General features: G+C 36.4%; 1 protein-coding gene across 1 annotated transcript; it reads right to left on the bottom strand.

Moving 5' to 3' along the window:
• Positions 1–10,052: 10,052 nt before the first annotated feature.
• Smp_056280 (hypothetical protein) lies at positions 10,053–17,790 on the bottom strand (the record flags this gene model as incomplete). Its single annotated transcript, XM_018793022.1, has 4 exons — positions 10,053–11,188; positions 13,337–13,630; positions 14,464–14,896; positions 17,707–17,790. 4 exons carry the CDS (start codon positions 17,788–17,790, stop codon positions 10,053–10,055), a joined length of 1,947 nt encoding a protein of 648 aa, XP_018647576.1.

A 17,790-nucleotide genomic window follows, 5' to 3' on the forward strand; every position in this document is an offset into this window, starting at 1 on the left:
GTATGCCACGAATAATTTTTTCGTTCTTGAATTTTCCACTCGCCTGCTATGTCCTTTGAGATGTCCCACTCTAGTGGGAAGAAAAAGAGAGAATATATTAGGTCTAAAATCATTTCTTAATATTCTATACATCAAAATCCGATCACCTCTTAATCTGTGATAGGACAGAGTAAAGAACTCTAGCTTTTCAGGCCTCTCTTTGTATGGTGAACCACGGAGTACTGGAGTAGAACAGGTGGCTGTCCTCTGTACATTTCCCAGGATATCTTAACCACCTTTTGAACAGGGTATTGTAGCCTAAACACAGTTCTCAAGTTTAGTTCTCTCTAAGGTTGTATATACTGAAGTGAACATGGCAATATCTAAATTGGTGAATGTCCGTCTTAAGGGTCACATGGTTCTAAAACACTAAAATGAAACCTCACGGTAGTGAGTTGTGGTCCTAAGATCATGACTCAATGTCACCCCAAGATCTCTGTGAGATCGGACTGGTACAGGCACTCCCTCACTCTGTACCTAATTACCTTTGTATCCCCAAGGCGCATGTAGACACACTTTGCCGCGTTTATGGGCATCAGCTACTCTTAAGACCAGTTAATCACAATATTTAAGTCGGCCTGAAATGCTTATGCATCTGCGTCTCCCGTTATTTCTCGCCAGGTTTTTACATCGTCAGCGTATATTAACATTGGGGACTCTACTATACTTGAGAGATCATTTACATACAGTATAAAAAGTAAAGGACCAAGGGCAGAACCTTCAGGCACTTCACTAAGTACTGTTCTCTGGGTGGAGCACTTTGAATTTATTCTCACTTTTTATCTACGGTCCACTAGGAAATCCTTAAGCCAATTTAAATGACGTCCGTCAATACCAAGATTTCGAGCTTCAAGAGTAATCTATTTGTTGGTACCTTGTTAAACGCTTTGCTGAAGTCTACGTAAACAACACCCACTGATTTTCGATTGTCTAGAGCCTTTATCTAATTCTCCCTTACTATAAGGAGGTTTGCTGTGCAAAACGAACCTTTTCTGAAACCATATTGTTCACTGTTTAACAAAATGTTGGTTTCCACGAATGTCATTATGGATTTTCTGATTATTCGTTCCAGTATTTTAACTACGACTCTGGTGAGGCTGATAGGTCTGTAATTCGATGGAAGTTGTCTTGATCCTGTTTCATGTATGGAAGTGATGACTGCATTCTTCCAGTCAGTGGATAACACACATTGATCAAGTGACATATTGAATATCACAACCAGTAGGGCTGCGATACTTTGTGCAAAATGTCTGACAGATCCTGTTGACGTTTGTATGTCTAAGGTGGTAAGAGCCTTAAGTACATCGTCTTGATTAAAGTTCATGATGAGCAGACGGTTTGTTGACTTTGTACTTCGGTTCAGTTCTTCGTCTAGATGCGGTTCCTGAGTGAAGACTTTCCCAAAATAGATTTCCATTGCTTCGGGTTTTTCTTCATCGTTTTCTACTTATTTAGATCCACTCCCTTCCTCAATTATGTTGGGAATCCAATTCTGCGTCCTCGTTTTAAGAGTTTTGCACGAGAATAGTCTCTTAGGTCACTTGAGTGCAAATTATGACAAATGCATTTCATATTTCCTTTGAGATTCCCAGATTTTAATTAAATATTTGTTTCTTACCGATCTATGGCGTTCCATCGTACTTGCTGTGCCATGGCTGATGGCAACATTCCAAAATTCCTTCTTTTGTCCTGATAAACGTCGATTATCCCGGCCTATCCAGGGATGGTCATGTTTCTGCTTTGGGACTGCCCACAGTATAAATAATTGAGTTACTCGATTGTATAACTGCCTGAAATGTGTACATGCCTTTTCTACCGATGCCCCTGAGTCAAATTCCAGCTTTCTGCCGATGCTGCAGTGTTAGTTGCCTCCATGTCTGCCTTCATATGTTTGGACAGGCCGGCGCAACTGTTTGATAGGCCATCTCAGCCATGAATCCGAATAAAATGACTACATGATCGCTTTTCCTTAGTGGTTGTATGAAAGTCATTTGACCGACGTCGTCACCGTGGGTGAAGACTAAGTCCAAGAGAGACAAGGAGCTTCCTAGGGCAGATCTTGTGGAATCTCTAATGTGTTATAATAAAGCTAGTGCCACTGAGGTCTCTTACAGTTCGCAATCAAATGACGTTATCGACGACCCTACTTTTAAGTTAACCCAGTTTATATAAGGTGCATTAAAGTCGCCTACTATAACGCTTTTACAGCTATTGCACCTCGACTTAAGCATGCTTAGGAGGAAGTCATCTACTACACATTCTGGTCTGTGATATGCTACAACTAATTCAATACCTTGCTGTCTACATTTCAGCCTGCAACCCACCAGTTCACATGTCTCTGAATTATGTGCCACGGTCTCAACAGCTCGTATGCTTAAGGTACTTTTCGTGTACAATATAATTCCCCCTACAGTTTAGTCTATCAGCCCTACTGGGTATAAAACCAGCCGACTGAATTTCATTATCAAACAATTTTGACTATAACCATGGTTATAAGACAGCGATGACATCTGGTTTTTCTATATCTACCAATGTTTTGAGTTCTGCCATTTTATTCAGCAGGCTGCAAGCATTTGTAGAGCACACCTTTAATTCTGTGAAGAACTTTTCCTTGCCACCCAGAGTGGTTTGGGAATGGTTTCGCTCCGAACGTTCACAATGAGAAGACCCTTAAAGTCCAGGTTTCTTTCACCGTTTCGGCGTTGCGCATTTATTTATACTTCTGCAGCTCGTCTCTTAATATGGTCGACCAGGATGAGATCCTCTGGGACCCATATTCGGGATCCAATCAGTTTGCATTAGTTTCCCAATGTCAGGTTTCTTTCTTCAACCGTAGCAAAAGTAACCTCCAAGAAACGGCTTTTCTGAGCACTTTCAGAATCCGCATTTCCTCCTATTTCATAAAGCTTACAGATGCTAACTCCTGAAACTGTTTCTGGGAGTAGCTTGCTTCTTAAGGACTTAATGTGACTGAGTTCGTGTTCAAATCTGGTCTTTGGTTCCTTTCTGGAAGATCCTCTTAACTTGTGAAAAATGACTGACCTATCAGCGCGGTACGCTTAACACGCTGTGGAATTTCAATATCTGAAATCGTTTCTTCCCTGCAATCTGTTCCAGATTTGGCGTTTAATCGCAGAGGTCTCATTCTGTTTCCTTACTTTTCTTTCCTTGGGTGTGACTGTGAGCCGCTCATTTTCTTTATTTTGTCTCTTGATCATATCCTCTACACCTCTCAGACTTGGCTCCCGCAATGTTTGCTTTGCGTTGATATGTAGATCCGGAGGTGAAACTGTGGATTCACATACCTTAGTACTGTTTATAAATAATTTCTTCTCCGCGCGCATTTTTCTTTTTCATGTGATCATGCCTACATCCAGATATGTGTTATCTGCTCACCTGAAAGGATCCACTGTGACGGTCTCATTGAAATCCAGAGCCGGGCTCATGATGACGCTCTTTATTTCCTCGAAGGCAGAGTTCTGCTCATGTATTGCTGCCTGTCTGTCTGAAGGCAATTTTCTGGCTGTGTTCAGAAACCCAATCGCCTCTAGAATCAGCAGAGACTTTATAGAGCAACATGTTTTGCACAACCAGCGTGATAATGGCTTGCAGCACGTTTTATATGCAGCCGGTGTAAGTCCGGTGCACACATTATGATACCACGTATTGCATTTGTCACATTGCTTCTCATCATCGACAGTGAAATAGCATTTAGGTCTGCAACAACGATGTTTTACTTGCGCCATAAATTTGTTTTGTGATCCCACAGCAAAAACCGATCTCTAGATGGAGTGAGTTTTAAAGCTTGATAGGTGATAGACACACAAACAAAAACAGAGGTTTGCATATAATTTTACCGAACAACAAAAAAAGACAAGATATCCGGCTTCTATTGCTAAAAAAGACCTTAACACATGTGGACACAAAAAATTCTCGAAGATATAACCACGAGGGGAAATAAATATCAGTGCCCTTGGTTTTTCGTATCTGTACTCGGAAAGTAAGGATGAAAAAATCTCTCTAGAAAAAAATTCGTACTCTTGAGGACTACTTTAACTGAAACAAATTCAATTAAAACAACAACAGTAGTCTTGATGCGTAATTAAACGACCAATACTATAAAATATGCTCGGAGGAAAAATATCACTGTCCCTTTTAAACAGCGCGCTCCGTCACAAGCATGTATCAACTAATCGCTTTCTTTGAGTTTTCTTTTTGCTGTTTTGGTACGGTTTCATGTATTCAGTGGTGTTCAGTGAGTCATAGTTTATCCACTCGACAGTACTAAATCTAGTCACATGTGAATTCATATATCATGTAGTTCGAATGAGTGCGTTTATCCCAGGGAGTTAGAATTTCTGGATACCAGCGGATATCACATTGCCAAGCAGTTTTGGCTGTGAAACTATTACGGTAATAATTCGAGTGTTAAGATGAGACAGTTATTTCGAGAGTAAATACTTAATTTACCTAACTGATAATGTGTGGGAAGACAGAGTTAAAAAAATAAGAGGGAAACGGGGATGATAAGGGGAAGAATAGGGACGTAGTTACTGATTATGCTGTAATTTCAATCATGATCATTCTGGAGACATGCATCAGACATAGCTGGTCGAAGAGAAAAGTGGTAATCCATGGTAGAGTACGTGTTTGCCACATCTCCCCATGAAAAGGTCACACACAGCTCTGCTGATAGATTTTGCGCACTGTTTCAGGATTATAGGTCGGATGTATTCACATTCTGCCGACATTCTTGAGTGTAGAGATTTAAGTCACTCTAATACAGACTCGGTAGCTGGCCAGATACCTCCCATACCATCAACTGACATTAGAGTTGAGGAGCGTTTTGTAGGTCTCTTTGGATATTGTCTGTGATAGGAGAGATCTCTTTGATCTTGTTGGGGCAGTGAAATGTCACCAAACAACGAGCAAATCATGATGATGAGTGTCGAACAGTTCACTAATCTCCGTCCTGGCCAATGGCGAAAGGTGCTCATCAGTTAGCTGCACAGCATGAAGTGGCCCTTGAAGCACTGATCGCGCTTTATTCTTTTTACCTACACTTGCCAAATATTACGACAAAACATCGGGTGTTTTATCTGGATCCTGAGTTTTAAGACTGGGTGATTATGTGGTTCGATGTTAAAGTACACTGCGAAAGTGACATTCTTTAAGTAATTACTGGAGGATTAATAATCCGAATTGGACATTGTTTGAATAGACGGAGAGGTAGTTGGCTGAGTCCTATTGACCTAACCTATAGCATTAAATAAACCCACGTAGTAAAATGTTCTACAAGTCTTCAACATTGATGCTGACTTCATTAGTTTTACTAGGCACATCGTAAGTGAAGCCTCTTGGTCTTCTGATTTCTACTGGGTGGGTACGATTCGATTATACAAGGTGTTACTGGTAAACAGTTGTCAAACTACAATACTGGTGGTATCTTCAACGGAATGCCCGGCCTGAACGAGGTCACTGAAAGTCATGAAGGCATATTTGACTCAGACCTAGCTTTTCATCCATCCCATTACGTTTAAATCTTGTTCTAGTTCGTTAATTAAGCACGTTCAAAAGATCCACACATAACTTAATACGTGAATAGCAGGAGAACTGAATTCAATGTTAAGTATCAAGGTGTATCCATAAACTATCCATAAAGTGATCAACCCAAACATATTGCCCCGATAATTATCATAACAACTACCTAACAAACCATCAATTTTTAAGTTCTCGGAGCAAAACTACCAGTACGCCATACAAAAAAAATGAAAAGAACCACACATGTCCAAGATCAAATATCTAATCAAACATTTTACAACTTGAGCAAAACGAATGAAACTAATGACATTCAATACAATAGTTACCAATCAGTCAAAAACGTATAGTGTATCCTGTAACAACATACCACCTAAGAATTGTATTGGCGACGACCAAAAGGTCAATATTGAGTTTGAACGTGAAACTATCGAGGCATATTTTACTCGATTAAACAAGACTACCTTCTGTATGGTGCACAAAGCAGTTTTGAGTGACTCATTATATGGAAACACTAACTTTGTGTTCAATTTAAGCGATTCTAATTTAAGAAGAACAAAATTGCAACTGACTCTTTTATAAATTATGCTCTTGTCGCTGGAATAGCGATTGCAATCGATCGAAAGTTAGATCCATTTCCTGCTTCCGTGTATATCAGCACGGGAAGGAAAGATACTGTATAACTAATGATCAATGTCGTTCAAGGACACAAACGACAATTCTGAATGCTGATTGTACGAAACAATAACCTGGTCATCGACTAATCACAGGCTGACTTTGGTTCGTTTTTTACCTTGTCGCCTATTGTTATATCGAGTACCGGCGATTGTTATTATCTTGTACTCGCCAATGATCCAATGACACATGGAAACCATACGAGGAGTCTAGAGCACTTGTCGGTCCTGCTATCTGCCTAGCCCAACCAGTTAAGTCCAGAACACCAATAACAGCCTCTGCAATATGAATCATTATTTTCAAACATACTGGGTTTATATACCAAACAAACTGACCACATCGTACCATGAAATAAAAAAGAACACTTGTACAAGACTCAGCTACATGTGTCTTTGAATAGGTGGAACAGTAATTAATAGACTGGGTGTGACTCAGAAATGGTGAATCGTACAGCAGTAGTCTATAGATCAAAATAAGGCTTATAATAAGAGGGACACGAACACGAATAGTTTAGTTACCTAACAATTATACAATGGGAAATATACGCATCATATTGATCCATAAATAGTTCTCAAAAGTTACCATTCATAATTCTCTTCGGAATATAACAATACAACCTGCGCTATACCTTACTATCCTCTAACAAGATCCCATGTGCTGCTCATCAGTAGTGGGGTGTTACGGATTTTTAAAAGATCAATACCAAGACTTTGAGTTCTTTGAGTGCTTATATCATTAAACCACTATATTGGTATTCGGTATTGCACGTTTATGTTTTCCGTTAATTGATGAAGTAGAACAATGATCATTCCGTACTATTAGTGCCGATTATTTTATTTTCAAAGGTGTTGAACATGACCGGATAAACCCGTGACAAATGTCATGTATAGAATAAGTACACAATTGAAAAACATTCGAACCCAAGTATGTATACTTGTGCCAGTTTGAAAACGTTTTTATCTTCTAAAGAAGAAACTTTAACCCACGAGATGAACAAGGAGTCGTACCTCCATTGTTATATTTTCTATCATCTTATATTTGAAAGCAACTTTCTCATTGTTCCCAATGTTTTGAAAAAATTTATATTGAAAGTAAGCTATTCTATTTCTATTTTTAGACGATCTTGAGAACAGCTGATGAAAAGTTTATAGGTATCCATGCCAAGGTTGAACTTGATAGTTCCGAATAAATTCAGCATTGGGTAAAATGTTAGCCATAAATATATGTTTTTATGTCCCAATGAGTAGAAAAATCGTATTTCTGACGTTTTGCGACTTAATGTAAACCACTTCTTCAGAGTAAATAAATAACCGAATTACACTAACACAAGTTTAAAGTAGTACTTATATATTGATGATAGACATATTCACATATGAAAACACTCAAGGTTATGAATAAACCGTTAAAAAGGACTAATATATGTGTGCAAAATTAATCGAAGAGCGTAGATTGACTTAGTTATCCAAAAACCGGGATAAATAATATAGGCGGTACAAGAAGTCTATATAAGTCACTTCAAACGCTTTAATGTATTTCTCCATAATTTTGAAGTTGTCATATACGAAAAATAAAACATCTTGGTAGTTAAACCAAAATCTGAAAAGTCACTTCAACGAAAATCCAGGATTTTTTCCCAGAGTCTGTATTCACCTTAACGTGCTGAATACGAATATTCATAAATGGCTTCTTTCTATTCAGAACACCAACCTAAAGTTCTCCTTTCAAGGATAACTAATCGATATTACAGTAGAAATCGCGAGTCAGTCTAAGCTAGACTACCATTGAAAACCTAGGAGCAGTGGACGGCTATTTCTTCCTAGTACGTGACTCTTCAACAGTGCGCATGCACAATTCCGCACGCGGGATTCGAACTCAAGACATTCAGTTTGTGCGCGAACTCTTAACCTCTACAACTCTGAGCCGGTATCCAACACTATTAATGTCTAACTTCAATCAATATATGATATTGCACAACCCATCATCTGTTGTCTGGTGTGAATAACTGTCTCACATCCAACATGAATCGGACTACACTGTTCACCACTTCTCACTTGAACTCCAACAGCTATATCATGAAACTAGTTCATGCACGAGACCGAAGGTCCTAAGTTCGAGTCTCATGTGAAGGATCGTGTATGCGCACTATTGAAGAGTCACGTACAATGAAGGAACGGCTGTCCATTTCTTCTAGGTTTTCAATGGTGGTCTAACTTAGATTGATTGACGATTTCTACTATGAAAATATAAGAATCTTCAGATAGTTTCATACTGATAATTGATATTATTTGAAAATTACATTGTGAAACACTGTTATTATACTCATGTAAATTAACTTATAGTCATAAATAAAAATCATAGAGGAATTCATTTGTCATCATAACAATCAGTGCAGATCATCCATATCGAATTGAATAAATCGATCTTCAATGAAGTAAATTTATTTAATTGAGTGAAAAATATTTTAACTAATTAACTGTTGGGATAATCCTGCAAATTACTCGCAATAGACATGACAAACTTAGAAAACATTAAGAAGCATTTTATCCTATCAGCGTTTGATTAGAAGTTTTGCTAGAAATATCACGAAAATGAAAAGTCACATGTAGAGTTTCTGATTGGCTAATTACTGCACTGCTACTATGTTTAGTAGTATTCTAGAATTTTCAGGAAAACCCAAGGACTTCTAAAATACTATAAACACTCTATATTTTTTGTACATAAATGAACCTTTGTAGTAAAGCGCTTCCCGCATATTTTGTGCCTTTTCTCTCGTGTTCAAGTAGCTGTGTAGTTTTAGCTTGAGGTTTACGAGACTATCTTAGGGAACGAATATAGCGTTCAATCAGTAAGACGTATCAATAGCACAAAAAAACAGTAACAGAATTATAAGCAAAGATGGATAGTGGCTAGCATTGGAATCCAGGACGTGCGTTTCGTCTTATTTAAAACTCGTCAGCTGGATGTACCTACATCTCAGAGTTGATATTCACTCCAGGACTCGAACCCAATACCTTTCGCTTCAAACGACATCTTGTTATCCACTCAGCTACTGAGTCCTGATAGCCACTTGCTTGTTCAATGGGATGAAGTTTAAATTCATTTAGTACTGTTTGTTTGCATCTTCCCATTGATGTTTAGGACTGCAACTGGTCAGTCTCTTATTGGCATGTGTGCATACTGTGCGTATTGCCTCGATATAGCCTTTATTCACAAGCATTATAAGCAAAGATTGCTATATCGAGGCAATACGCACAGTATGCACACATGCCAATAAGAGACTGACCAGTCGCAGTCCTAAACATTAATGAGAAGATTCAAACAAACAATACTAAGTGAAGTAACACAATGATTTGAGGAAAAAAATAGTGAAAAATAGTTTTCCAATGAAACGATAGAGACAGCGTTTCGTTCACAACTGGATCTAGAATGAAATGGTTATTAAATCTTCAAAACTCAAAACTCAAATGTATTTAGATGGTATTTATTTTTGTGTTTTTTCCTTGAATCAACAATAAATACTAACAAAAGTTGAACAATCTTTCTCTTTTTTTTTTGTTCCCAAGGTCTTATATAATTCAAACAATGTAAATGAAAAAAAATAATTATGTAATTTAGTCATAACAACAATAATCAATCGCTAGTTTATATAAGCTAATTATAGTGAACTATAAAACTGAAACCAAGATTTATATCAACATTAATGCAAGCTACATAACATACTATACAAATGGACGACTTTACACATTTTATGGTGATGATCCACATCTCCTCTCGGAATGGCATTTCTATGAGATGGTTCATTAGATCAGGGGTTTTTCCCATTGTGAAAGTATTTCTTCTATGTTTTCATCAATGAGATTAAAATTGAAGTCTAGATTTGTAGAAAAAAAATTTAAAAGATCAAAATTGTTGATTCCATAGTATGGGGTTTGATTGATTTTATGGTATATACGATTTAGATTACGTTGAATATTATAAATAGCATTATGATTGAAAGTAAACGCTTTGGAGTTTCGTCCAAGAAGTTGATATCTGAATGGTTCTTTCAAATGTTTTGAATTCATTGTGGTACAGATATTAGATATTTTACTTTTACAAATACTAGAATCATTGGAACAAATGGGTACACATTTTGACTGTTTTCTGTGATACCCACTAGCATTACTACGATTTAAAAGTGACATTATATAAGCTCTATTTGTGTTATTTGAATCTATGATTTCAATGATTCTGTCCAGTTCATGTTTAATATCTGGTGTGATCTTTGGGTTTATACCAGATGTTGTTGTTGTGACATCTCCAGAAGCTCCAGTTGTTAACATTTCTGTTTCCATCTGCTTCTCTACAAGTGGTTTGCAAAGTGAATGGTCTTTGTCATCGATATAAAAAAGCTGGTAGTTACTTGGTTTGTTCCACTCATCTGATTCTTCTTTGTTATTTTCTTCACTCGATACAACGCAAGTATCAAGCTCAATAGACACCGAAGAGGTAGATTCGGAGGGGCAGCCTTGATTGAAAGTTTCTAGAGGCAAACTGTTCTTCAAACATAAACCGAAATCGTCTAAAGTTGGTGTTGATGTGTCAGTAGATGTTAATGAATCAAGGTTGTCAAAATACGTCTCGTTTGTCTGACATGATGTAGTTGATAAAGGTACACGAGCAGGTGGTAGTGCAGCGCTCTTACTGTAGCCGGTATATCCAGTTTTTAAACTTGGATTAACTCTACGAAGCAATTGTCTATTAAATTGTTTGATTTTTCGCATCAATTCAAATTGTTGTAAACGCCATGGGTTGATAAATGGGTTAAGCCACTGCATAATTCCTATTGTTGTTGCAGCTTCTGTCTCTAGTTCTTCATCGATAGTATGTTGATCGGTTAATAAGTTGCGTAAATCGACTTTCAGTTTTCTTGGATTGAATAAACCAAGATCATAACCTAAAATATAGAAAATTCAAACAAACTGAAGAGTTTAGTTCTGTGTTCATTATAAAATATCATGTACTTAAAACACATTTTATTGCAGTGCAAATGATTCAAATAGGAGTTTCTAAAGTTCTACAAGATTATCAGGTAACTTTTGTGTAGCTAAGATTTTCTTTGGTCCCAGTTGAGATTTCATGAGATGACTCTCTAATGCAGAAGGTATCAATCACAATTGAAATACCTTTATTTGTAAACGCAGTTCTGTGTTGACATGAAGGCGATCTTATCCTTTATACGAGCTAAAGAATTTCGAAGGGCGTTAGTTACTTTGCATTATGTTATAGTAATAACAACAGACTCTTTGGAGTTCTTTTGTTGTATCTAAGAGGCCATACCTGACTCTATTCACATCTCATACTGTTATCATACATACAAATCCAGTTCTACCCATTCTTATTACAAATGTCATATTTTTCACCCATTAACAAACACGTAAATGCACAAACATGTTCCTTATAAGTCATCTTGATCGGAGTGATATGATATTGACTTAGTACGACCTCGTTTTCGATTAACTGTACTAAATCATTTTTGCTTTGTTCATTTACACTTTTTAGATTTGAATTAATTTTATCCCCTTATTATGATACATACAAATATATTGTAAGTAATTATATACACTTTATTATTATTATTTAAACACATAAATATTGGTACAAAAAAGCCCCAGATATATACTCGCCTCACAAGTCTCATTTGATTTGTGTGAGGGCTGTGATACTACCCAGGTGTCCAGACTAAAGCAGGTGGTTTTCTTAGGGGGCCACACCCGGAGCCTTTGACCTAAAGATCTGATCCACAAGGCAGTGGAGCATCGTGAGGAGATGTAGTCCCATGGTAGCCGGTGACCAACGATTGATTCATACGCCATTTATTCCCTCAGGATACTGGAGCCCATTTGCACCATTGGTTTGGAATCAGGGTTTTCCAACTCCCCTAGGTGGACTCGCCGTGTCCACCAACCCGGTTAAAGAGCTGGACATTCGCTTTTCGTCCTCTCACTTTCGTGAACAACACTCCGGCCACGAGAAGGCAGTGAGTAGGACTTCCCTGTCAGAGGCTATATACGCGTGGTCATATGAGAGCATTTTGAGAGGGAGAGCGAACTTTCCCCACTCTCGACCGTACCAGGGCATTTGGGGGCATTATATACTCTGGAGACTTAACAATACAGTTTCTAAATAACAGTACCTTGGTACTTTCAGAAGAAATCAGACAAATGGGTTAGAAGACAAAAAGAAGTTACATCATTATTTAGTTTTGTCTAAATCTACATGCTTCGACTAAGTCATAAATTCCGTATGAAATTGAATGATAACAATGCAACCTAAATAATGAAATCTTAATCAAATTGAGCATGAATTCCAGATTTATATATAACATCTCATTGAATTATATGAAATCATGGTAACGGATACAAAAAAAATGCTGATATTTCAGCGGTAAAATTTCTTCAGTACAGATGGATAGTGACTAGCAATGGAATCCAGGACAAAGCGCGTTTCGTCCTAACTGCTTGTGAAATAAGGCTATATCGGAGCAATACGCACAGTATGAACATATGCCAATTAGAGACTGACCAGTTGCATTCATAAAAACATCAATGGGAAGATCCAAACAAACAATACTAAGTAAATTTCAAATTCACCCCATTGCACAAGCAAGTGGTTATCAGGAATCAGTGGCCGAGTGAATAACGCGATGGCGTTCGAAGCGAAAGATACTGGGTTCGAGTCCCGGAGTGAACACCAACTCTGAGATGTAGGTACATCCAGCTGACGAGTCCCGAATAGGTCGAAACGCGTGTCAAACTGGATTCCACTGCAAGCCACTATCCATCTTTGCTTACCATGCTTGTGAATTTAAGCTATATCGAGGCAATACGCACAGTATGAACATATGCCAATTAAAGACTGACCAGTTGCAGTCCTAAAAACATCAATGGGAAAATTCAAACAAACAATACTAAGTGAATTCCTTCAGTACAGTTCAGTCAATCTATAGCAACGGATTAAATAAGTTTCTTAACATCGAAAGCAGATACTAACAAAGAATAAAATGAAATTTAAGCTTACTTTACAGACAAACAATGTTACTTACCTGCCATTAATCCAGCAATGTTATCTAACCAATCAAAATGTGATTGTTTTTCTAAGTGTTGAATTTTTTTTCCCTTAGCTTTATCAACCATATGTTGAAATAATGACCAAGGTTTTTTAAATAATAATATACATGATTTACACCAAAACATTTGTCTAGGTTCTAATTCAGCTCTTATATTCACATATTTAACATGATCTCCTCCTTTGTCCAAAAAATGATCTAGGTAATGATTTTTTAGTAGGGTGCAATAACTTTCATTTTGATGCCTTACAAGAATTTGATTACAGGAACCTAGAAAAAAAAATTAATAAATCTAAGCTTTCTAGAGTAAAGTTTGATGGATTTACTAGAATCATATAAATAAATTCCTTATCGTTTCATAAACAAGTGACTGATATGAACTTAATAATTGAGTAAATAAGGTATTAGGCGTCAGAAAGTTGTCGACACGTTCGACAACTTCACTCCCTATCCTTAGTTCAGGTGTTGACACAGGCAAGTCGCGGAGTAACAATTTACATTTAGATGGGGAGAAACGTATCCCGAATATCCTGGCATTATTACTCAGTTCTAACAGAAGACTCTGCATTTTGTCAGCATCTTCACCAAACAGCACTATGTCATCTTCATTAGAAGACAAGTATACTAAACAATTACACCCCTATGAAACTAAAAAATTGTAGATTGTTTTAATGTTAATAAAACTGGCATTCATGAAGTGATCACATTGTTTATAACCCTATTTATCTAGCTTGAACACATTCACATTATGAAGATAGGACACTATAATTAAGTTTTTTTTTATAGTTGAAATCATGAGTCAATTGAAGCTAGACCACCATGGAAAACCTGGAAGCACTGGATGGCCGTTTCGTCCTATTGTGGGACTCCTCAACAATGCGTACCCAAGACCTCGCCTCACGGAATTCGAACTCAGGACCTAGTAGTCTCGAGCCAGAGCACTCAACCTCTAGACCATTGAGCCGGCATCCAATGGTGTTAATGTCTAACTTCAAAAATGTTAAAGGATATTCTGTTTTTAATCTTCAAACAGTCTTTCTACTTATAAGTACTATGTGGAACAAAAAACATTATAAAGATAAAGCATAAAATTTAAGTAATACCACAAACGATCTCATTCTCATTAGATAAATCTTTTGAATGTCCAATAACTGTAGATGTAACAGGTTGATTAGTTGAAGCTTTATTTGTACATAAATCATTCAATGTACTATTAGCATTTATTGAATGATCATCATTAGATACAGGGCGTAGTGATGATACAGAATAATTTGTTTGGTTTATAGTGATTAAATTCTTGGCATTGGATGGACTTGGATCTTCAACTTCTGTAGTATTTTCATGTAAATTGATTGAAACATTTCGATTAGATGGATCATGGTTACTTATTACATTTGTATGATTTTTATCTTGAATTAAATCTGATGTGCTTTCTACTGTTTTCTGTTCTTTATTATTTAAAATGGATTGTATAATATTGTTATTATTATTATTTGTTCCATTTAATTCTTTTGATGTCATATTCTTTTTTAAAAGCTATAATCATAAAATAACAATAGAAATAAAGATATGACCAAATTAATATTAGTTGAAGTTAGACATTAACACTGTTGGATGCCGGTTCAGTAGTCTAGAGGTTAGGCGTTCGGGCGCGAGCCTGTTAGGTCCTGGGTTCGAATCTCGCGAGGCGGAATTGTGGATGCTCACCGCTGAGGAGTCCCACAATAGGACTAAACGGTCGTCCAGTGCTTTCAGGTTTTCCATGGTGGTCCAGCTTCTATAATTTGTTCAACTTCGATTGATTTCAAGTATAAACATTGAAACAAGATATTATTTAGGACTGTAATTGATCAGTCACTTGTTGGAATATGTGCATTCTGTGACGACTGCCTTAATATTATCTGAAGTTACATGCTTTATAAAAAGCAAATTTGTTCTTATTAAAACCAACTGTGAATAAAACAAAGTTTATTCATAATTTATTTTTTTTAAAAAAAAGAAGACATAAATAACTTTAATTGAGATCATGACTCGATCAATGCCAGACGATCATTGAAAACCTGGCAGAAATGGACAGTCGTTTCGTCGTAGTATAGGACTGCTCCATAGTGAGCATCCACGATTCCACACGTTGGATTCGAACTAAGGACCTTTGGTTTTGTACGCGAAGACTTAACCCCTAGAATTTTTAGCCGGCATACAACAGTGTTAATGTCAAACTTCAATCAATCCATGAGCTTTTTGTAGCACGGAATATGACTCCATTTTGGATGAATGTATGAGTATTCCATGAACATAAATCTTACACTCAACTCCATATATTACCTAGACTAACCTCATTGATGTGACTGCGGTAATCAGAAGCTAAATACAGGTTGCATCAGAGAAATCTGTTCCATGCATTCTTTTATCCAGACAGACATTTAGAATAAGAAGCGTGGAAGCAATGCGGAGAAGGTGAATTAGATAACTTCATTTAATCAAGCGTGAATCGACATTTATAGTTAGACAAAAATAAGTTACAGACATATAATGAGTAGAATAAGAAATGCACACACATACGCTTACTTAAAAACAGTCAAGCTTAGTAAGCGAATAATTAATAAAGTCAAAATATGACTCGAGAAGAATGAGTAAATCAGTCTGTCCAGAAGCTAGAATAACTGATATGGGCTTGAAATAGTACCAGACACTACAAGCTTGTGCAATACTTTTGGAAAATTTACAATTCCCAAATTTACATCCCAGTCGTAGTTTCATTAAATAGATGAAGAACATAATTACTAACTAACGAGAACAAAACACCTGATTTAATGTTTATTCCAAATGTATCTTATGTGACTTAGATAGCTAATAGAGATTAGTAATTCAAAAAAATTACCGACTGATACTTATTTATATTCACTATATGATGTAACACATTCAGCAAAGCTTTGATGCCATAAAGAAATATCAATAAGACGGTTCTACATAAAAGAAGTTCACTAGTTCAGATGACTCAGAGTACTTGTCATGTATAATAACACACAAATTCTATCATCATCTGCATGGTGTCCCAGTTGTCACAAAATAAATTGGTTTGTACTAGTGCACATAAACACCAGACAAGTAATGACTATTAAAATGATCAGAAGTACCGTTCTACAGCTTTGATAAACACTGTCGTCGTAATGATCATCTCTTTAGGTATGTTTTCTATGTTTTTTTATTAATGGGAATATTAGAAATGGTATTACACTCAATTTATTGGTTGTTGGTTGAAACGCTAGTCAGCTTTTGAAAATTAAACCAGTTAGCTTAAAAAGTTAGTAAGAATACTATTATTCTCAAAGTTAATTGGTCTAAATATGCGTTTAAAGACGAAACATGAGCAGACTTCCATCTTAATGAAATTGATTTAGTATTGTTTATTTGGAACTTTCCATTGATGTCTAGGACTACAATTGAATGTCAACACTTGGATGTAGGCTCATCCAGCTGACGAGTCCCAAATCGGACAAAACACTCATCTTGGATTCCACTGCTAGCCACTATTCATCTTTGCTCAATAAAATTGGTTCCGGTACAAGATTTAAAACAATAAATTAATATGTGCACTCAAATAGAACACTCAAAGTTTTGAATGATACAACAATAAATTATTTGATGAATGAACCATATGAGGCATTCGATTAATACAATCTGAAATACTACGAATTGTCTCGAAATATTCAACCACTAAAACTTATTATGGCAACTATCGAAATTTCTCCATACTTAATATGACTGTAGTAAATAATAGTGCCACGTCAACTAGCACATTATATTACTATTGTGGTGTGGGCAACTTATATCCACATAAATAGTATATGGTGATGGTCAGACATAGAATGTATTTTGGCAGAAGATCGATAACGAAAGAACAGGAATGAAACGCAATCGGTATGAAAATGCATGAACAATGAAATCAGAGAAGATGGACTGATATTTGCAGAAGGAACAGTGAAGATTGAGACAATTGTTTGTTATTTTGCGAATTAACTGTTTACTGCTGTATGGTTATCAGAATTTCGTGAAATAGTCTGTAATCTGCGCTTAAGTACATTTGATCGTCCCCACCCATGTTTTGTTCACGACACTATGTTAGCATATTTTTAGAGTGAGAAAACTGTATCATGATGTAGAAAAGGTAAGTCAACATGTCTACTTTTGTAAAGCTTAGGAGTGATTAGATTATTATTAGTCTATCGCTTCATAATCAACTGACTATGATTTAAAATTGAGCATATCCTTTTACTTTTGAACTACTTCATCATATTAGATAAAATCATAACAAAAGAAAACAAAAAATATTTTTCAAAACTTACCCCCTTTATTAATTCCATAGAATAATCAACATTATAACTTTCAATTAATTTTAAAGATGTTCTATCATGTGAAAAATGACACAT

Source organism: Schistosoma mansoni, chromosome 1, assembly GCF_000237925.1.
Source record: "Schistosoma mansoni strain Puerto Rico chromosome 1, complete genome".
Lineage (NCBI taxonomy): Eukaryota > Metazoa > Platyhelminthes > Trematoda > Strigeidida > Schistosomatidae > Schistosoma > Schistosoma mansoni.